This window comes from Mesoplodon bidens, assembly GCF_964165515.1.
Source record: "Mesoplodon bidens genome assembly, contig: HAP1_SCAFFOLD_398, whole genome shotgun sequence".
In the NCBI taxonomy this organism is placed as follows: Eukaryota; Metazoa; Chordata; class Mammalia; order Artiodactyla; family Ziphiidae; genus Mesoplodon; species Mesoplodon bidens.
The window spans coordinates 250,840-271,921 of record NW_027672143.1 but is presented as its reverse complement, the minus strand read 5'-3'; the positions used below and the strand labels follow the sequence as shown (position 1 = coordinate 271,921).

The window sequence follows — 21,082 nt, the reverse complement described above, 5'->3', positions numbered from 1 at the left end:
TAGATATTTTGTTATCTTAGTTTTTCCAATGAAAAGAAATAAGGCACAGAGAGGTTAAGGCATGCTGTTGGTTGCAGAGCAGGCTGGGAGCAGAGCTAGACTTTGAAGTTAGTAGTTTTCTCTGAAGCCTGATGCCTGACCACAGTGTCATGTTTCCTCTGTTACAAAATACTCAGCCAAATAAAAGGAGAAGAATGTTTCTTATCAACAGTCAGCCTTTCAGGCAAAATCACCAGCGGCTTACAAAAGATGATATTATTTAACATAAATAAGTAAAAATTACTACAAAGCAAAATGTTTCAAGTACCTTAGGAAAAAAAAAAGGACAGGAGTATAAATAAAAAATTTCTGTAGATGTACCATATACTGAGATAATGCCGAAAGCTCACCAATGGTGTGCTCATAAAGCATTGTTTTAAAACACAATGCATGGAGAACTTAACACATTAGGAGGTTATTGTTCCTTTGACATGATGGCTGAGGGTAGGGCGGGAGGGTGACTTTATCCACAGGCAAACCATTGTTTTCCAAAGACTACAGAATTATTTGTTTCCATGTTATGGCATATAATTATTTTTAAACAAAAATACTCTATTTTTAATCCTGTGTTTGAAAAATGTTGGCACATTTTAGGACTTGAATGCTTTGCAAATATTGGAGAAGTAAGTGTGAGAGCACCTCTCTGTGGTGGGGAGTTATTACCGTTTTAAAAAGAGAAAAACGTTTTTAAAAAAGACTTTTTCAGGAGCTGACAATTATTTTGTGTCTTTTCCAAGCCGTTTGTCTTTCTCCTGACTGCAAAGTTATCCCTCTTTTTCTCTGTTAAGTATTGCTAGCAAATAAGTAACATTTAGGGTGTTATGCTACTTCTGACTTTCAAAGAAAAAGGCACAGCATAATTCTGGATCTTTAGGAAAGTTAAGGATAAGTTAATGACATCATATTTCTTTCTTCTATATTTCTAAGAAAGAATGTCTTAATATTCGTTTCCAGAATACAAAGGGAATATTTCAGTATAGGTCCCCCAGAAGAAGCAGAACTACTAAGAAATGAGGCCCATCTGTCTGTCTTCTCTCCCTGACTTCATGTCCTGTGGACTCCAAGCTCCAGTATCAGACACAGGCAACAGTCTGACCTAGACAATTGTGTAAGGCTGAATTCTTAGGACTGTGTCTGATCCTGGAGCTTGGGGGTCACAAAGTAGGCCACGAGGGAGAGAATATGGATGTAAAGTAAAGTAGCAACAATCCGGAACCCATACACCAAAAAAAAAAAAAAAAAAAGCTAGAGGCCACGAAAACAGAATGAAACCTATGTGAGCCCTTATTGCCTCTGACCTTGACTGTGTAGTTTTCCTGCAGAAGTCAAGCCCCTTCCTCATGGAACTAAATACCCACACTGGTCCCAGAGTAGAAGAAGCTGAAGGAAGGCCCAGTGGAAGGTGGGCAATGGCAGGCCTGGCCACTGTCTCTCACCAATGAGATGAGCCAGCAGACCAGTGAGGACATAAAATGACTGCTGCTTCACTTCCCCTCCAGTCCCCTGTAAGAAACTCTGCTATATCCCACCCTACCCAGAGACATACAGAAAAGGAATGCTGGAAAGTGTGGTAAGGCCTAGCCAAGTGGCCACATCAAAAGGCCACCATAGCTCACCCCTTGTCAACCCATGCAAATCTCCTTAAACTGTATTCATCTCCAAATATTGAAAACAGCCAAGTCGTGCTTCCACCTAACATGGTACAAATATCCCAGGTCCAACTGAAAACAGATGAATCCCTTCCTCAGAAGAGATACAAAGTCCCTTGTTTGTCTTTGCATGATAGTCATTTTCTATTAATTCGTTCATACTCTCTCATTGATATCCTGCAGCTTAAATACAGAGATATAGTTATGTGGCAATGGGTCCATTCTCATGGAATTAATTAGTCTAACCATGGTTTTCCTTACAGAGCCACAGATGTAATGGTGGAATGGTCTAAGGGAGACTCAGTTATGGTGCCAGCTAGATGGCAATACCTTTCAGGGCTGAGGTGATATCTCCAGAGTGTTCTGTATGATCACCATTCCTTCACATATAGTGCTATATCTCCCACAGTCAGAGTTCCTGGGTCAGGGAATCAAGGGAGGAAAATGGGAGAGGCTCCTCCACTATCACTGCAAGTGATCCACTAGCAAAATATTTGCTTCTCATCTCCATGATGTTAAGTCCAGTGAGATCTTAGTACCAAGGAAAATAATGCTTCTGCCAGGGAACCTGACAATACTTTCATTGAAATAGAAGTTGAGAGTTTGACCTAGCCAGATGGGACTTCTGAATTAACAGGCAAAGACTGGGGTTTCTGCACTAGTTGGAGAGATCCTTCTATCAAGATGAAATTGGGTTGCTACCAAATAATGTGGGTAAAGGAGGGTCTGTATGGAATGCAAAAGATCCTCCAGGGTGCCTTTTAATACTTTCATTTCCTATGATTAAAGTCAGTGGAAAACTATCATAATTCAGGTTGGGCTGCTATGGTCCAGTTCCTTCAGGAATAAAGGTTTGGGTAAGTTTAGCAGGCAAGAATCTATGACCAACAGGAGTGCTTGCTGAGGGTATAGGGTGTACAGGATGGTAGTGGAAGAAGCTTGTTATACATACCAGCTATGATCATGTGATCAGCTGGAGAAACGCAGGCTGTAATAGTTATGAGTACTTCTTCCTTATTTTGATATGAATATGTTTGTGTGTATGTGTGTGTGATAAATCTCCCCCCTCCCACATACACACATCACATCACACATTTTTTTTCTTTTTGTTCTCCTCTTTCTCATACTCTAATCATGTAAAATAAGATATGTTAATAATATCTAACTCTGTATAACACAAAGAGCTATAAATGAGAATCCATAAAAAGTAGTATTTTATTGGCGAATATAAATGATGAAGAAAATTGAATGTTGACGATTTAGCCTATAAAAGAGAAAGCTAAAGGAACTATGTTTTAAGAAGATGTAAAATTTCTTCTAAAGTGAATCTAAAAGAAAAAAAAGGAAATAGAAAGGAAGTATGGAAAGGAGGAAGGAAACTCGGTCCAAGCTGGGGAGGGGAGGACAAGGGGCGAGGGGGACGCCACCCAAGTGGTCTGGGGTTCGAACCCAGATAGGCGAAACGCGCCGGGAATCGGCTGGGGAAACTCGGGCAAACCTTTTTGGGGAATCACCGCTCCGACACCCCACCGCCCAGGCGCTGCAACGGAGGGTGAGCGGAGGCTGAGCGGAGGCTGAGCGGAGGCTGGGGGAGCTCAAACTTGCGACAGCTGGAGTAGGCGGCGGCGGGTGGGCGGCTGGCTGTCGCCCGAGCGCTGCGCCTGCGGGGGGAGGGGAGGCGGCTGCTGGGAGGGAGGGAGGCCGGGCGGGCGGGCGAGAGGGCGGAGGGAGGGGGAGGAGGAAGAGGAGGGAACCAGGGAGGGGGGACGCGTTGGGATCGCGGCGTGCGGCGGCAGACGGAGCCTGGGCTCCCAGCGGCGAGGGGAGGCAGAGCTACGCTCCTTGCTGAACGCGGACCGAGCTCGGCGGCAGCGGGGAAGACGCGCCGGAGCCCAGACCGCGACCGAGAGCGGGAGCGAGGCGGCAGCGGCGGCGGAGGGGGAGCCCGCGAGCTGCCGGGCGGTGAGCCCAAGCCGCGCTGTCGCCGCGCAGGGAAGACTTGGCCAACACACTCACACACACATACACACCCAGCCCGAGCGGGCGCTCGCGGCTAATCGTCAGCATGGCGCTGGGGCTCCTGCCCGAGCGCGGGCGGCAGCAGCGGCGACGCGAGAGCTGCTGAGCCCGGCCCAGCCGCCGGAGCCCGGAGGATCGCGCGGGGCTGTCGCCACCTGCCCGGAGGCTTTGAGCCCGCCCCCGCCCCCACCCGGCCCAGAGCCCACCCCTCGGCGTGGCCGACCCCGAGGGCAGCCGGCTGGCAGCAGACGGCAAGGGAGGCGAGCGAGCGCGGCGCCGCCAGCGGGTTGCGGGCAGCGGGGGACGGCAAACTTTGCTGTTCGCCGCGCTTCCCCGGCCCGGCCCCTTCTCCCATCGCCAACGTCGCCACCCCACTTTCCTCCAACCCCGCACACCTCTCCCCACCCACCCCACCTCCCGTCGCTCCTCCTCGCCGCCTCGACTCTGCTCCGGGGAAAACTTCAAAGCGCCGGATCGCAGGCTCCCTGCTTACTCCCCGGCTGGGGATTTCAGGTCAGTGCCCGGAACACCTTTCCCCGCGGAGGCCGCGCGGGCTGGCGGGCGTGCGTGCGGCGGGCTGCAGTCGGCCCCCTCCCTCGGGGCCCAGACTAGCGGCGGGTGGCTCCTCTGACTCTCTGGCGTACCCCTCGAAGCTTGTGCCTCGCGCTTCACTTTGGCTGCTTTGCTCGCTTTCGTTTTTATTTCCTAGCTGTAAGTTATTAAAAATGCAGCCAACCTAAGCGGCCCGGCGTGGGCTTCGGGGAGGGAGGGGCGCGGCGGGGGTGGGGGGGCTGCCGCCCCGCTGGGGGCTGAGAGGAGAGCAGGGAGTTCGCGGATTGGAAGTTTGCAGGCAGTGTGTGTCTGTGTGCGCGGGAGCGCGGTCGTCGCTGAGTGCCGCGAGTCGGGCGGGGGGGTGAGCTGGGCTGGAAGCTGGGAAGCTCGGCTCGGCGTTAGCTCGCTAGCAGGAAGGGGAGGGCGGCGGGTTCCCGTCTGCTTTCTTTTTCGACTCGGGAAAGAACTGTAAAAACCTCCAGCCGCCGCTGCCTCGTCTCACCTCTCCGGGGGCAGCTCGTTCTTGCTCGTGGAACGACGGCGTGTGCGTGCGCGAGGGTGTGTGTGGCGGGCGCCCCGGGCCGAGCCGAGCTCGACCTGCCGCCGCTGCCGCGCGACTCGGGAGGGGAATCCCGGTTTTTTGTTTTTTGTTTTGGATTGCTCCAAAGCGTGAATCACATGGATTTAAAAAAAAATACTAGGAAATCGAGCAGAGCGAGGGGTTCCGACAAGGCCCGCCCGCCCACCAGCCAGTCAGGTCAGACGCTTTGTTTTGTAAATGTTCTTTAAAAATTTTAATCTGCCACCCTGGTCCACCCGCACCTTCCCCGCGACGTCGTGGGGTTGGTTTTAAGTTTAAGATCTACCCCCAGGGGTTGGGGTAGATCGTGCGGGGGCGGGGGCGGCGGCGGGCGCGGGGGCGAGACCTGGGTCCTCCTCTGGGTAGCGTGGAGTCTGGTGGAAAGCCCTGTAGGGCGTGTGCGAGTCTGCGGCCGGAGGAAGTTGGTCCCACTCGGAGGGCGTGCGGCGCAGAGGCTGAGGGCGAAGAGGAACTTGCGCACCCGGGCGCGATCCTCGGCCGAGGCGGGGAGAGCGAGGCGCCGCTGCGCCGCGGGGCCCGCGCTCGGAGCAGGTGGGCGGCTGCGCTGCAGAGCCTCCGCCAACTAGGGGGCTCGGGGCGGCGGCGACGTGCTCCTGCTGTTGACCAAGCAAGCCCCGGGGCGCCGTGTGCGGAGTAGGGCGGCTCGAGGCACGCGTGGTCCCGACGGGCTTCCCGCCGCCTGCACTCTCGAGTGGGCACGTCCCCGGGTCCCTGAGACGGCTGAGCCTGGCCGCGTGTAGGCCGAAGCCGGGGCGAGGCTTAATTTGCAGTTAATGAATCTTTTCCAGAAAGTCCGCGATCTCCAGCCAGAGGCTGTGAGTGCCCGCGCGCACGAGGGCGCGCGCCGCCGGCGTCTAAAGGGTTGGGGGGTTGCGGGGATGGAAGAGCGAAGGAGGGGGGAGGGTTATGTGTATTTAAAAACAAACCTTAAAAAAAGAAACCAGCGCGCTTCAAATAGGTATTCGTACAGCCTCTTGTGTCTAGAGTAGACAGCTCAGGGTTTTAGCTGGGTTTTTTTGTTTGTTTGTTTCTTTTTTGAGAGAAGGCCAGAGGAGGGGTAGTGGTATTTGATTCTAGGGGTAGTCTCTGGAGAAAAATCCTTAAAATGACTTGGGAATAAAAACGAGGAGGAAATGGCCCACCCCAGAAGGTGGTGGGTGGTGAACGCAGACAGACTTGGGTATTTGTAGCCATCTGACACTTCCTGTGGCACTGGAAACGGACACCGCGGGCCGAAATCAATCCTTACGAGGTGTTGGATTCGGTTTGGCCAACAGAATTGCTTGTGTGGAGGTCATTTTAATTGTCGGCCTCCGAGACTCCTGTACGTGGACACTTGGAAAATACATTTGCTTCTCGACCCTTCCCACTCCACCCCCGACCTGTTATCTGGTCTGGGCTTTGCAGTGTTGGTTCCCGTGTTTATTTTGGGCATGATTTCACCGCGAGGAGGAAGGGGGGAGATGGCGGTGATTAATATGCCGTCCAGGTTTAACCCGAGGCTGGCCTTTAGTGTGCGGGTTTACGCCGCCACTCACCGGGATTGCCTGGGGTAGTGGAGGGGGGGGCGCGCGCGCGGGGTTCGGGCGCCAGGCGCTCCGCGGGCAGGTCGGGGTTGGGGCTCGGACGGCCCCAGCGCTGTCCTTTGAGGCGCTGTCACCAGTAGGTGACTGAGAGTTAATTAGGAAGTGTTCTCCGGATCAATGGGCCGCACAGCTCATTAGCGATTCTCTCCAGCCCTTTGCAGGGCCGGCCGGGCCTGTGCCTCCCACAGAGGCCGGGGCCCCGCGGCCCGGGCTGCGGAGAGCGCCTCTGGGAAGTGGGGAGGGATGGGCGGCGAGGGGCGACCGGGAGGCGAGTGTAACTTGGCCGGGCGGCGCGTTGCGTGCGGCGCCTCGAGGCCCGCACAGCCCGCTCTTTCTTCCTGCTCTCGGTCGCCTCGACTGTGTCTTTAACTCGCTCCCGCTCGCGTCGCTGCCTGGCTGCTCCTCCCCGCCTCCCTCGCCTATCTCTTGTTCTCTAAGCACGACGCCTGTGCTCCCCGCCCAGTTTGGGATTAGACAAGATAAAAATAGGACTGCCCAGCGCACAGAGCTGTGACTGTGCCCCGGCAGCCGGGCTGGCGGGAGCGCTGTGGGCCGGGGCCGGGGCAGACCCGCTGTGCGCTCGGGGCAGCCCGAGCCCGTAGAGTCCCACCCCGACCCTGCAGGCGCGGTCACGCTCCAGCGTTCTGTCCGCCGGGAACCGTGCGGGCAGGGGGTCCTGGGTAGGGTCTCCGCGCTCTCGCGGGTGTTGTTGGTGTGCCTGTGATAGATGGGTCTAGACAGGCATGCAGGCTCCCTCCCGGCTGAAGGACGGGAAGCGGGGGGCGGGCCGCGGAGGCGGCGGCAGACTCCCGTGAGCGAGCGAGCCTTCGGGCCCAGCGACCAGGGTGGAGGGAAGGCTGCGAGGCTTTCTCTTAACCCTTTAAAGACGATAGGGAGAGTGGGGGTGGGGAGTGTAGTAGAAATTCCTGGAGGCAAAGTAGCCCCCTGGGGAGAGGAGGCGGGAGTCTGGGCTTAGGGTTTTCCTTTCTCTTCTGTGTATGCAGTCTCACATCCTGGTACATTGGGCTCGATTCTTCGACGAACCAAACGCAGCTGCTAGGTGATCTAATTTGACCCGATACTTCTCAATGGGGAAGGTGTGAACACACACGGTGGGCACCCTCACTTAAGGAACTGAGTTGCGGAGATGCAGAGGTTAGACCTTACCGTTCCCAGCGGCCCAGTATGTGAAGGTCTGCTCAGAGCTTTAGTCAGTGGGGCCTCTGACCGAGAGTGTTGCCTACCAAAGACCCAAGCCTGAAATGCCTGGCCAGTGCATACAGGTATGCGTCGGAGAGAGCAAAGGGGTCCTTGAGTTGTCTATGTAAATAAAAACACTTTTAACCATGAACTTGTGGAGAGTTCAAATAAGATATGTGCAGGGAGGCAGCCTCCAAACAGGAGTTGGACAGTGATGTGTACAAGATCGATCATTTGTATACACATCCATGGGGTCAACATTGAATGGGTCTAAAAATTTAATACAACTCCGCAGGCATTGGTCTCGTTCTTTCCCTGAGGTAGAAATTGGTGGGTGGGTTACCCTATAGAGAAATGAATCATTAGTCACACTCCTCTCTCCTTCCCCCTCCTCTTCCTTTTAGGGTTTGGAGTCTTAGGGGATCCTCTAGTTACATTAAACTGCAAACCCATATTGGTCTGGGAACGAGCCCCATTATAGGCAAAGCAAGAATGTAAGTCGTGGGGAGGTGTACGTATTAGACAGGAATGCACAGATTAAGATGTGCGCCTGAATGACATGTGCTGAGACAAATCAAGACACTTGGGCTCTGGTGCCCACATGGAACAAGAGATACAGAAGAGAGAAAGAACTGGCCGCGAGGAATGTAAACATGGGTATGCAAATACTGAGACCTAGAGCGAGATTCTAGGAGAAAATCCCAGAGTTTGTTGAGCTGGAAACTGGAGCAGAATTTCTGTAAGTTCCTTCGAGAGACAAAAGCCCATTTAAAGGTGTGAAGAGGGTCACTTGGAAACACAAAAAGCATTCACATGCATACATCCATGCTTAGATACACAGGCTGAATGACAAAAACTCCTCGATGCCTGATGAAGATTTTCCTGCCCGGTGAGACAGAGCAGGGCACGGAAGTGTGGGCCACACGACCACATTCGCACACTCATTCACTGGGAAATACTGTGTCTTCGGCTAGAGGGAAACTGAGGGCGACGGTGCCTAGCTAAGGGTGGATGGCCCTTGGTTACTAAGATTGCTTCTGGTTATAGTTTCTTCGCATCTAGAGTGGGGAAGAGAGTATGTCTTGAGCAGGTAGGAGGATTTCTGAAAGATTTTTGAGTTCTGGACCCTGAGAGGATGGATGGTGGAGGAAAAAGAGGAGTAGCTTTGCATTCTGGGTCGGAAGCAAGGGATGTTGCGCTCCTCTAAGCCCTGTTTGCTAAGGTGGCGCAGGGCCTAGTGAACTGAGAGAGACTGAACCGAAAGAAGTGCGAAGCTCGGCCTCTGGGCGGAATCAAGGGGGGAGGTATGCTTTCTTTCCCCCCTTGAGGAGACCGTGCGGGGACGGCCAGCGTAGGGAGGATTAGCAGGCGCCTCTGTGACCCCAGACGCGCGCGTAAACTCGGCTTGGGTTTGATTTGCCCGCGGCGTCGATTTGCCGCGGTCCCTCTTTGTCTGAGCCCAGCCGGTAATTCCAGCTTTTATTGGGAAGACCGCACTCGGGTGGAGCCCGCGGGGCTGGGCAGGAGGCTCGCCGGCCTCCGAGCCGCCCGAACCCCAGGACGGTCCTCGGGAGTGCCCAGCAGCCCCGGCAATGCCACCTCGGTGGTTTCCTCGAGGGCGGCGGGCCCGGCAGACCCAGCCCGGCGGGGCGGGGGGCCTCACTTGGGCCGCCGTACCGCCCCTCTCCCCGCTGGCCCCACCGCTCCCCCGCCCGCCCGAGGAGCTCTGAAGGCCCTTTGTTAAGCTCCAGGGTCACACCCGTGCCCCGGGGGCCGCGCGGGGGCGGGAGGACCTTCTCCTGGCTGGAGGAGCCCGGCCCGACCGGGCTGCCTCGCCCGAGTGTAAGGCCGGCAGGATTCCGTCTGTTTGCAAGGCTGGCTGCGCTGCCGGGGCCTAGATGGTGGCGCTGGCTTGAGAAGCAGCCGGGGCAGGAGTGGAAGGTCTTCTCAGGCCACCCCCGTGGCAGCCAAGCCGCCTGTGCCCCGAGCACTTGGCCGTGGACGTCTCCCAACCTCCAGCCCGGCCCGACGGCTTTCGCTGGTTGCCCCCCATGTGTTCCTCCGGAAGGGATAGCTGACTTTCTGTTGGATGGGAATTGACCAACGAACTTTCCCCCCCCGCAACGTTTCTGTAGAAGGCCCCCTTTCCCAGCGCAGGCTCATTTCCGCCGGCCCCTAGTCGAGGGTGTTGGAAATGGGGGGGGGGGCGCGTCCCCGCACTTTGTTATTTCTTAGAACCATGTCTCCCCGGCCAGCCATCGCCCCTCAGCACCCATGGGCTCTGGCGCCCCGTGATTAGACTAGCGGGGAAGTCCGCTAGGAGAAGATCCTGACAGCATAAAATAGAATTTGATCTAAAAGACAGTTTCCAGTATAATCTCATTATGCATCACAGACTCCCGGTGTTATTTTGTGGAAGGCGGACAATGATCAATTTACATTGACCCGGGGCTGGGCGAGCTTTTAGATGGTAATTGCCATATTGATTTGCATGCAAAAAGGAGACCTGCTAAAATTAAAGACCGGAAGCTAAATGAAACTAAATTTCTTGTCTAGGTGCAAACCAGAGGAACTACTGGGGGGAAGAGGGTGAGTCAGGTCAGGGTGCCAGGGGCAAGAGCAGGTGAGAGGCCCAAGAGCTCCGGGAGGTCACAGATTTGGGAGCGATCTTTGCCCTGGTGATTTCAAAACGTGAGGAGGGGGCTTGTATAGGGTATGGGGACCCAGCAGGGAAAAGTTATAAACAGGCACTATTGCATTGAAGGCACTGGGATCTTTTAATGCTAATAGTAACTGCGAGGGGGGAGGAGAGGTTTATAGGGTTATAGGGGTCTTCCTGCACCATTTCCGGCACCCCCCATTTCTATTGTTCTACCCGAGCGCTCATAACCGTGCCAAGAGCACCCAAATTCTTGCATCTGAAGAGTTAAATTTTTTTTTAAAGACAGGCCTTAAACTTCCCCCGCCCCCCCTCCCCCCGCGTCTGGTCTTTCGAAGAGAGCGAGAGTAGGGGGCGGTTCTGCATGCCGCTGCGGGCAGGCCTGGACCTTTGGAGGCTGCGGGAGTTCCTCCCCGGACGCAGCAGCAGCCCCAGACTCGGCCGCACGCCGATCGCTTTGGGAAGCGGCTCGCTCCAGGTGGCCCAAGTGGCGGGGGCGGGGGAGGGTCTGCCGGGGCCAGGGACTCACGGTGCCCGGGGGCGGGGGTCACCTCCCTGGAGGTTGGAAGGGCCTGCACGGAGGGTGTGGAGGCGGGAAGGCGGGGGCTGGAAATCCTGTCCCAATCGGTGGTGATGGCCAAGGCCGGAAAGTTTAAAAAAGAGAGAAAGCCACTGGCTGCGAGCCAGGGGCTGCCGGGCCGCCGGGGCGTGTTTGGCTGACTAGAGGGGTGAGGACCCGGCTCCGCCATCGCCTCGGTCCCTCCCGCTGCGGAGGCCCTGGCCTGCCCCAGGCGCTCCTGGAGCCATTTCACACATCCGGAGCCTCGGCCACTGGAGGAGCCACCCGCCCGGGGCCGGAAAGCCGCAGGGGCGGCTGAGTGTCCGGCGCTCCTGCCCGTTCCCCTTCCCACCGAGCTGAGCTGGAGACGGCCCTCGGTCGTGGAGCCTGTGGCGTCTGTGGCATCGGGTGTGGATGGTTCCCGGAGCTTCTGAAAGCCCGGGGCAGACCAGGAAATTGAAGATGGGGTGGGGAGGGGATGTTGAGCGCTGACCCTGCGCTGCTGGGATGAGAAGTTGGGGAGAGGAGAGATAACCCCAACCTCCGGCTTGTCTCGGGACTTGGCTTTTTGGGGGGACCCCCAGGAGTCCAGGAGGGTCCAGCATCTTGCAAGCCGCTTCCCCCTCAGTTGCCTCCCCAGCCCACTTTGGTCCCTGAGTTTTTCATTCAAGTCCTAGGAAAGGTAGATGTAGGCAGTCTTTCCAAAGGGCTTTTGCTCTGTCTAGATAATTTGATTTATTGCTTTATGTGGCAAGCCTTCTTCTAGTTCCAGGTGTCAGCACTTTTTATAGAGACCTAAGAGTAGCACCCACCTCCCACTGCCTGTTCTGGGCTCCTGGAGGAGGGGAAAGTGGAGCCTTGTTGGGAACCCCTGGCCTCACACCAGGGTGTTCCAGTGTAGGGAGATGGGTAGGATGTTGGCAGAAATTTCGAAAGACTTCACATGGACCAAGAGATTTCTGGGTGTAGGAGAAACTAGGGTGCGGGCTCCTTGTGGACCGAATTTCATAGGTGTTAAGTGCTATCCTTTTACTCTGTATTGGAGTACAAGGGCCAAGGAAGGCTTCCGAACTTCTTGTGGATTCTGGATGGCACAATTTGACCAATAATTGGCTCCTCTCCTCAACTCCAGGACTGAGTTTGACCGTGGCCCATTTTTACTAGCTGTGTGACCTTGGGGGCAGGTTATTTATGGCCTCTGAGCCTCAGTAAGTTTCTTCATTTGTAAGACTGGGAATAATTTTCCACCTTTAGGATCAAAGAATACTTGGCACATAGTAGGCCCGGAGGATTAGTAATTGCTTTGAATGACTGGTCAGATTCCTATAGGTTGCTTCTCCATCCCCTGCTGCCCCTGAGATGCCCGAGCCCCCCCCCCCCCGCCGCAAGACCTGCGTAGGCCAGTGTCTGGGGGCCAACCTGCAGGTTAAGCTCCCCTCCAAGGGTATTCCTGAGGCTATTCCTCCAGGTCTGCCTCCGTGGGTTCCTCTTTCCCTTTGTTACAGTTCTTTGCATTCTGGGCTTTAAAGGAATCCATATGAAAAGGCTGGGATTTTTTTTTTCTCCCCCTAAGTGGGATCATTTATATGGTTAGGAATTGATTCCAGAACCGGTATCTAGGTGCTCTTTGGCAAGTCCTCCCGTCATTCTTTCGGGGAGAGGGAACAGCAGCGGCTGGAGGGGAGAGACCTGGTGGGAAGAGGTGAAAGGGTCTGGCCCACTGCAGGGGCCAGAGGTGCTGTGGTTTGTCTGATAGGGATTAAGTCTGGATGTTATGAGGTCTCAGTGTGGTTTTCAATAAAAGTCTGTCAGGGATTGCTTCTTTTCTATCGATATGTATTTAAAAAAATTACTAGCATGAGAAGAAAACCAGACCTGTATGGATCCAGGCCGGTAGTGAGCTACTGTGATCAGGTTTCCTACTAGACTCCCAGAGGGGAAGTCAGCGTTTGATTGAAGCTACACTTGGTTCTTGACTCTCTGGGGATGCCTGCTCTGAAACAGGAGCGCTCCCTTTCTCTCCTCCCCCACCCCATCCCCCTTTTCCCTTCTTCCCCTAAAAGCCTTTGTGCTGAAAGAGCTTCAGTAGGCATGAGTCCCTGGTACCTCTCTAAAGAATGCCTTTCAGCCTTTGCTGACATTGTTTTGTGAACAGTGGGTTTTACCAGGCCAGCAGTTTTCCCCCCATCTTAGCTCACTATTTTAGAGGTTCGAGTATGCGCAGGATGCGCCCAACTGCAGTGCTTTCCAGTGTGTGTAGCCAGGGCCTTGCCTGTAATCTGAAGACACCTTAACCTTTGCCCTAGGTGCCCCCCCCGGGGGTGGGGGTGGTGAAGGTGGGGAGAGCAAGGACAGGGGATCGTTGTTGAGTGTCTGTTTGTTTTTTCCAGCCACAGAGGCAGAGGGGTGGAGTGGGGCGAGCCCGAGAGTACGTTCCAGCCTTGGGTCTGATTTAAAACTTGGTTTAATTGGAGAAACTCTTAGGCATTTAACAGTTCTGTACAAATGCAAACTTGAAATAGCTCTAGGCCTACGTCAACTAGGAAAGAATAAATGAAGTACAGAGATGTCCAAACTATGTAAATCCTAGAGTTGTCTGCCCTCCCATAAACACATGACAAGTGCCAAGGCATTTCCAGTCAAAACACCCATGGAACCAGCAGCCTCCATCCTTTGTATTTATTATTTTATTAACAGCATTTTACACAGCATTTAACAAGCACAGCCTGCCTGCTTTCCACCACGGCTCTCAGCAGACTGAGGGGTGGAAAACAGATGGGGGTGGCGAGGAGTGGTCTCTAGAAGAGACTTCTAAGCTGGAGAGATCTCTTCAGATGGGCAAGGAAAAGGAACATTTGGGGTTCCTTTCTCCTGGCCCCAAAGAGAAGACAAAAGTAATGCTTTGGAGGAAGAAATCCCCTCTCCCTTTTCCGGAGGAAAGTTGTGCAGATGTGGTCTGTCTAGTCTCCACTTGGATTCCAGAAGGTGTGAAGCAGGGTCTTCTTTCCCAACACTCTGCCCATCAGTTATTGGTGCTTTTCAAAGAATAAGTATTTGTCTGCTATCATTATTCTATATCCTGGTGGAAAGTTTATAACGAAAACTGATGCCTTTCTTAAGTCATAAAATGAGCCTTGTATGATTATTTAATTAAAATCTATTTAAGGACCGATCAGGCATGTAATTTGCGCTAATAATGACGATTATGGAAATGTTCGACTTAACCAAAAATCATAAAAGGAGACATTTTGGTCAGTGGGGCGACCAGGAAGGATTCAGGGAGTTGGACGGTTTTCCGAAACGCACGAGGCTTTGGGCTGCAGAAAGTGCCGGGCTGCCTAGCCTCTGGGACCACGGTAGAGAGGGCTGCAGGACCCCAGGCCTGGCCGGGGCAGGCCGACCCACACTTTGCTGAGCAGAGAAACCGACCCTGGGAGTCTGAACAACCTTTATTCCCAGCTGAGGAAATGGGGGAGGGGGCCTGGGAGGAGGAAACTCTGGGAGAGCTGATGAACCGCACAGAACTCTGCGCGAAATGGCTGTGTTCTCTTGCTTTAACAATCAGCAGCGACACACGCATTGCTGCCTCGGCTAGCCTTGGCTGGAGCCTGGAGGGGTGGGGGGAGGGGGGTCTCTTGTTCCGGAGAAACCTGCCAGCTGCTGGGCTTGGTGCGAAGGCAGACACAATGCTGCTGTTGTTGGTTTGATCTCTAACTGGATTGTTAGTCTGGCTTTAACTGTGTGGTAAGGGGGGAATGTGAAGGCTGTTTACAGCGAGTGCAAATAATGTGACAGCTGTTGGTGCACGAGCAGCGCTGTGCCTCCTCGGCGCTCACACAAAGCGCGCACTATGCAGGCCCGCGGAGAGCTGCAGAGGTGGCCGCCCCTTGCTGGCCCGGGAGCCCTCGGATGCGCTGCGAGAGAGCCCTGGGCGGCGGCACCCGCCCCCCCCGCACCCCGCGACATGCATCTTTCTGGCTCCTGGGATCGTGGTGGACGTGCGCGCTGGTTGGTGTGTTGTGGTTTAGGGAACTTGTTAGGCAGAGGTGGCAGGAGAGGGCCTGCGGGGTCATGAGTGTCAACTGTCTGGAGGGGTTTGGCCGGGATCTGTTGACCTGGGGCCTCAGTGGCTTGTGACCGGGTTGTTAAGATTTGGGAAAATAACTTTCCGCCCTAAAGCAAGCCTGTTGGAAAGAATGTATTATTAACTGAAGGCTTTCTGGAAATTGCAGAGGCTCTGAAGGCCGTTGTTCTTCCTCTGAAATGGCCCTGTTATTCAGACAAGTTCAAGAGACGGGCGGCCGCTGTGTTCTATGCCCTCGGCCCTGTTTCCTGGATTGGAAACACAAGTGTGTAGGTTCAGGACCCGAAGGGGGGTGAATGGGGGTGGGGAGGGGTGCAAGTCGGCTTTTGATCACCCGCCTCCCTTTGCCTTCCCGGTTTTTAAGAGCGCGCTTGCCTTTCAGCTGCAGGACCAACGGTGCTGTCTTGAGGTCTGCCCACAGCGCCACCCACTCTGTGACTTAATCAACTAAATGCCCAGAGCCCGGCCTTCTCTGAGTTCCTGGTCCTCTGCCAGGCACTGCGGGGAGGCGCCAGGGTGGGAGGGAGAACAGTTGGTGGGTGGCAGCAATACCCCGCTGGGCCGGTCCAAGCTGGCGGGGCTCAGGATGGTCCAGAAGATGGGCCTGCCCCTGGGCTGTCCTGGGGCAAGCTGGGTGTAAACACCACTCCCCCCAACCTCAAGGTTGAAGGCTTCCGCAGCCCTGGCCCCCGGGCTTTGGAGGATCATTTAGAGCTGACTTAACTCTATATCCTGCCCTTCTGTGTGACTTCGGCCCCTGAGTGTACAGCTTGCAGGATATCTGCAAATTATGGGTCCACCTCCGCCCCACCCTGCCCCCAGATCTACTCTCTGGGTTATAATGTGGACTTCTACATCTAGTTGGGTTCCCTAGTGGGGAGCTGGGAGATGCTTCTGGAATGATACATGAACTTCGGTGCCAGTTCTGTAAACTGGTCTCTTTTTATGACGTGTGCCATTTTCTGTAGGAATGTTGCTTGCAAAACGAGTTTCGCCTTGGAGGAAAAGGGGAAAGATAAACAAGCCTGCAACGCCAAAGCGCTGGCAGTCTTTCCCTCCTTCCAGCTCTCTTAATGCAGCCGGGCTGCATTTCCAGGATAAGACTCGTGCTTGTGAAGAGGGACTCTGGTTGGCTTTTTTTTCCCCCGAAGCAAACGCAAATCAGAGAAAAATAATTTTCTTTCAACGATATGCAACGTATTAGTCTCTTGTTATCGTGCTCCGAGGCAGGCCTCATTTGCGCGTCTGCCAGCTCGCTCACATCTGCTCGGCGCTGTTTGGGGCATTTTAACCTTGGTGGTGTCGTGTCTGGTCCCACGGATCAAGGAGGAGTAATTAAGCTCTGAACAGCTAGAAAAATTCACGGGCCCCCACGTCTACCGCAGTTTTCCCACAGCTTTGTTTGGGGGTGTTCCGGGTTCCAAGATGAACAGACGTGGGGTTCCTATTGTTCCTCGTAAAGAAAGTGGGCGCCCCCGTCCTCCTCTGACCCTCACCCCCAGCCTTCCCAGGACTCCCAGGCTGCACACAATCAGCAGGGAAGCCGGGTGCAGATCACAGGACCCTGTGTTTTATGCATCTTTCATTCGTAAAAAGTTCCTTTGTGCTTCCTGTGTGTACTAATGATAGCTGTCGTTAATAGCTTTCTGGTATAGCGTTCCTTGTGGGGGGAGGAGTTTGCAGTGAGTTCACTTTATTTCTACAAAGCCCTGATGGAGGCTGCAGTGCAGTGACACCCCCTCTAGAGTCGTGGTCTATGGATCGTTTATTCTGGATTTGTTTCCAGGTTGTGTAGACTCCAAGTGGGATCCCAGCCTGTAGGGACCAGACCCGGGGGGGTGTGGAGGGTGGGTGGGCGGGGAGGAGTGGAGTAAGGTCGATTAATTGCATTCAACCGAGGTTTCCTGTCCTGGGCTGCTGCCTCCTGTTGAGGGACACCAGCTTCCAAATGGGGCCCCCTCTTGCATACACGCGTGGTTGTGTGTGGCACAACCGTGAAAGAAAGTGAAAGGAACAAAAAGCCGAGGCCTGGCGTGGGGGGGGGGCGGGTTGGAAGGGGGAAGGGGAAGTGTCTGAGGTTGGTCCAAGAACTGACGGGGGGCCACGGCTCTGTTTTGGGGGAAGGGGGTGTGTGGCGGGCAGCCCCGGTTTGGCAGCGGCTCTCCCGGTCGATCCTTGCTGGTGCCCCCCTCCCCAAGCCCCCGAGCCCCCTTTTACAGTTGGCTACACCTGGCTTGCATCTTTGAATCGGGGAAGGTGGGGGAGGCGTCCACGGAGAGAACACTGCAGACTGGCCGAAGGGAGCGCAGGACGATGGGCTGGAGCGGTCTCCAGTCAGTGCCCACTCCCCTGGGGCGCGCCGCCGCACATCCTGGGTTCTCCGTGCGCCCACCCAAAGTTGCTTTTTGTCAGAGATTCAGCGGCAGGCGCCTGGGAAGGGGGAGCCCAGAGGAGCGCGCGGGCGGGGTGAGCTGGGGTCGGGCTAGCCGAGAGATCCGGGGGTCCTGGAAGGTCGGGCGGGGGGTGCGTGTGGGGGGTCGGCCCCGCGCGGGGACCTGGCGGAGGAGGGGCGAGGAGCCTGCGGCAGCGCGGGTGTGTGTGGTGGGAGAGAAAATCCCTTTGTTGCCGACCAATCCGTGCTCAGGGCTGAGGCGGGGGAGGGGGCGCCCTTCCCCCACTCGCCGCCGCCGCTGCCGGCCAAGTTCACTCCCGACTGACCCGAGTGGCTCGCGGCGCTATCCTGGCGCCCTGGGAGGAGGCAGGGAAGGTTCTGGTTGCTCAAAAGGTCAGGGCCAGCCACGTGAGTTTCCCGTCCCCCACCCCGTCACACCCGCACTCCTGCTCCGCAGCTCTGTTACTAATGCAAAACTTGGGTCGTGAGTGGGGACGCCTCTGGAGGCGGCGACAGCCATGACTTGGAGTGTGCCAAGAGACAGCGCCTGGACAGGCTGGATCACTCCTCCCACCCCCCACTCCCCCCCAGCACCCATGCCCGGCTGCAGGACCCAGTCGGGCGACCTCCTTCAGCCACACCCCAGGAAGCCTGCGACCCTCCCCCCGACCTGGGGGCATCCTTGGGGTTCCCCTCTCCCCACTGCTACACATACTGGGGAAAACATCCCAGGAGGACTTGCCCCAACGCTGCACACCCTGGACCGCTTTTTCTCATCTCCCACCTCCTCGCGGCCCCCAATGCTAAAATAGGAACTTCTTCATCCCTCCCTTCCTTGACGCCAGTAGAGAAGTGCCTGTCTGTGACTCAGTCTGCGCTTGGAGCAGTCCCAGGAAGGGCTCCCGTGCCATCAGTTTTGGGCTTCCATGAAAGCCACACACTCTGCAGAAGATCACCCCTCCCTGGCCCCCTCTGTGTCCCTGCCTCAGCCTTCCCTCTGCCGCAAGGAAACTATATAGCCATTCTGGGGTTTGTTTGTTACGTAGAATGTTTAGTGGAGTCAGATGCTGTTTAATGGGTTAGATGTGGCCTGCACCAGCTATTGCCAGGCAGAACTCAAGTCCATAGTGCAGTTTAATCCTCTGGAAAACACGGTGCCAAAGATTTACAGATGAGGGGGCCAAAGTTGAAGAGGTCCGGCCACCTGCCCAGAGACACGCCATGGATGAGAGTGGGAGCTGGGAGGCTGTGGTGACTGCGCACGCGCGCGCGCGTGTCCTCCACAGAGAACCAGCCATGCCCGTGCAGTGAGAGACACCCCTTCCCCGAAGAGGTCCCCAGCCTACGGAGGGCCGTGGCACATGGCATGCTGGCTGGGAGCCCTGCCGTCTGCCCGGCCTTCTGAGCCAGAAGCTCCCCAAAACCCGTCCAGGTGTTCTTGGTCACTAACTGGATAAGTGCCTGATGCGGCATGGGGTGCCTAGAGAGTGAGGCCCTAGGAAGGGGCACCGTTAGTATTGGAGTGGAGTTGGGATGGTTTGGTGGCGCTGCTTCCCATTCCGACGCTGTCACTTGACAAGCGTGCTGTGCAGACTTGAACCAATCCATCAGCGCCTCAAGGGCGGAGGCAGTGGAAAGTGGCCCGGTGCCAGGAGGAGCTGGGGTGGAGAGAAAGGAGAGGTGGCAGGAGTGGCCTGGTGCTGCCTTCCTCCCTGCGCTCACGCCAGCCTCTCACGGCCACTGCTCCTTCCTTTGCAATCTGTTTGTTGCCTGGCAAGGGAAGTCGCCTTTAAAGAAAAAAAACAAAACAAACGTTCTCTCCTTCTCCTCATTCCATAATGGTGTCTTCATAGCAGGAATCGGCAGAACGGTGGTGGTGGGTACAGCTGGGGACCCGTGTGCCCCCTCGTGTCTTTTCACAGAGGGCCAAGGTGCCCTCACTCAGGGATGCCGAGGTTGGGGGGACAGCTCCTAATCTTGGTCCCTCTGACCTCTTTCTGCCAATCAGGCTCTTCTCCCCAGCGTCCAGGCCAAGCTCGGATGCTAATCATAACTCTTGGCTCCCGGACCAGATGACTGCCCAAGTCTGTCGAGGGAGACTCAAGCTCTCCTGTGCTTGCCCCTAGGGCCAGACCGAAAGCCGGAGACCACGCGGCGAGTCTGCGTTTTGCAAGCCGGGTCTCTCCCAGAACTGGGTGTTCAGCGGGCAGCCACCACAATTCCTGGTCTGTTCTTCAGAAACCAGACCCTCCTCCGTCTCCCCGGCTGACCCCTTCTCTTGGCCACCTTCCCTCTTCATCCCTATCCCACATCCTTGCCCCCTTCTCTCCACTGCTGGAAAAAAGGGTTAAAAGCCAGAGCCAAGGTGTAGCTTAGCAGCTCCCACTGGAAACAGGTTGGTGCTTGTAAAGTGCTTTTCATGGACTTCACACATCTTGGCACTTCCAGAAGCATCACCCACCTGTGGAAGAAAAGGGGGGGGGGTCGTTGAGAAATAAGGGCAGATGAGCCTCTTATATACAGCAGCAAAGCGCCTGCTCTGTCTGTCATCTAAATCACGTCATTTGCCCCCTGCAGCATGACCCACAGCCAAGGGTGAGGGAAGTCACTTTTGAAGAACTTTTCCTTGGAGGTTAAAAAAAGAAGAAGAAGAAAGTAAGAAAGACCCCCAACTATTTCAATAGCCGCTTCTAGAAGAGGAATGGGGTGAGCGTGGCGGTGTCTCTGACCCTATCTGTGTGTCCCTTGTGCCCAAGATCCCCTTAGTTAGTTCTACATCCCAGAGAGATGGGGGGTGGGCCCGTTTCTCAGTGATGGTGGGGTGTACGCAGTACGGCCTTTGCCCAGGATGAGGGTGTTCCTGCCCAGGATTTGGGCTGTCATTCTGGAGAAGGGCCTCACACCAGGCAGGGCCCCCGGCTCCTTGGCCCTTTCCGCTCAGGTCCATCTTTGGCCTGGAACCTGAAGAGTTAAGAGTCTTTAGCTCGTTGCAATGAAATTATGGCTGGCAGTGGCGCCGCTGTTTGTTCAACAGACCTCCAGTTTTAAACAGTTCACAAAAAGTTCATGGGGCAGCTAAAGATTATAAGTGTGTGTGTGGGTGTGTGTGGGTGTGTGTAGTCAGCAGGATCCAGTACTGAGCCTTGCCCCTCCTCCTCTTGTTTCTTCACGGCCAGCCCCCCGCCCCGCCCCCACTCCCGTGACACTGGACCACGCTCGGGGCCTCAACCCTCCATCTGACCCTGTGCACGTAAGAACACTTCATCCTGACACTGGGTGTTATTTATCTGTGCGGCGTTAATATTGAAAACCCCACCAGACAAGACCTGGAAGGGCGGGGAGAGGCTTTGAAAGCACCCCGTGGTCCCAGGTGTCTCTAAACTGCATTCCCCTCTCATGCTAAGTCCAGGCCGCCCTTTCTAAAGAAAAGCCCTTTCAAGGGAAGGGGGCTGCTGGCCCTTTTTGAGGGGAGGGGAGAGGGCTCAGTAGGATGATTGTGGCAGCGGCCTTTCTGTTTCCTCAGTCAGGTGCTCAGAGGTCCTTGTCCCAAGGTGACAACTAAAGGAGACATGTAAGAGGCAGCTTGTGTAAGTTTTGAAGACTGGAGCACCAGAAGATTGGGGCTTCGAGGGCACACATGCTTCGTCCCTCATCCTTTTCTTAAGGGTTTGGTGGAGTGACCCTTTGGCTTCTGGTATAATGTCCAAATTTCATCATGACACCCAGCCAGGGGGTGGCATGG

At 55.4% G+C, this 21,082-nt stretch overlaps 2 protein-coding genes across 2 annotated transcripts in view; both read left to right on the top strand.

Annotated features, from left to right (window-relative positions):
• Positions 1-473: 473 nt before the first annotated feature.
• The window catches only part of LOC308610552 (uncharacterized protein), a gene marked incomplete at both ends in the record, with an annotated part of 39,920 nt that continues 19,311 nt past the window's right edge, over positions 474-21,082 (top strand). Inside the window, 4 exons of the mRNA XM_081259644.1 lie at positions 474-483; positions 1,351-1,441; positions 3,299-4,220; positions 4,961-5,016. Coding sequence (XP_081115770.1) covers positions 474-483; positions 1,351-1,441; positions 3,299-4,220; positions 4,961-5,016 — 1,079 coding nt within the window. The remainder of the gene's footprint in view (positions 484-1,350; positions 1,442-3,298; positions 4,221-4,960; positions 5,017-21,082) is intronic.
• On the top strand, positions 5,038-19,995 carry LOC308610551 (uncharacterized protein; the record flags this gene model as incomplete). The annotated part of the gene is made up of 3 exons (XM_081259643.1): positions 5,038-5,088; positions 5,144-5,675; positions 19,918-19,995. The coding sequence occupies 2 exons, from the start codon at positions 5,038-5,040 to the stop codon at positions 5,495-5,497; spliced, it is 405 nt and encodes a 134-aa protein (XP_081115769.1). The 3' UTR covers positions 5,498-5,675; positions 19,918-19,995.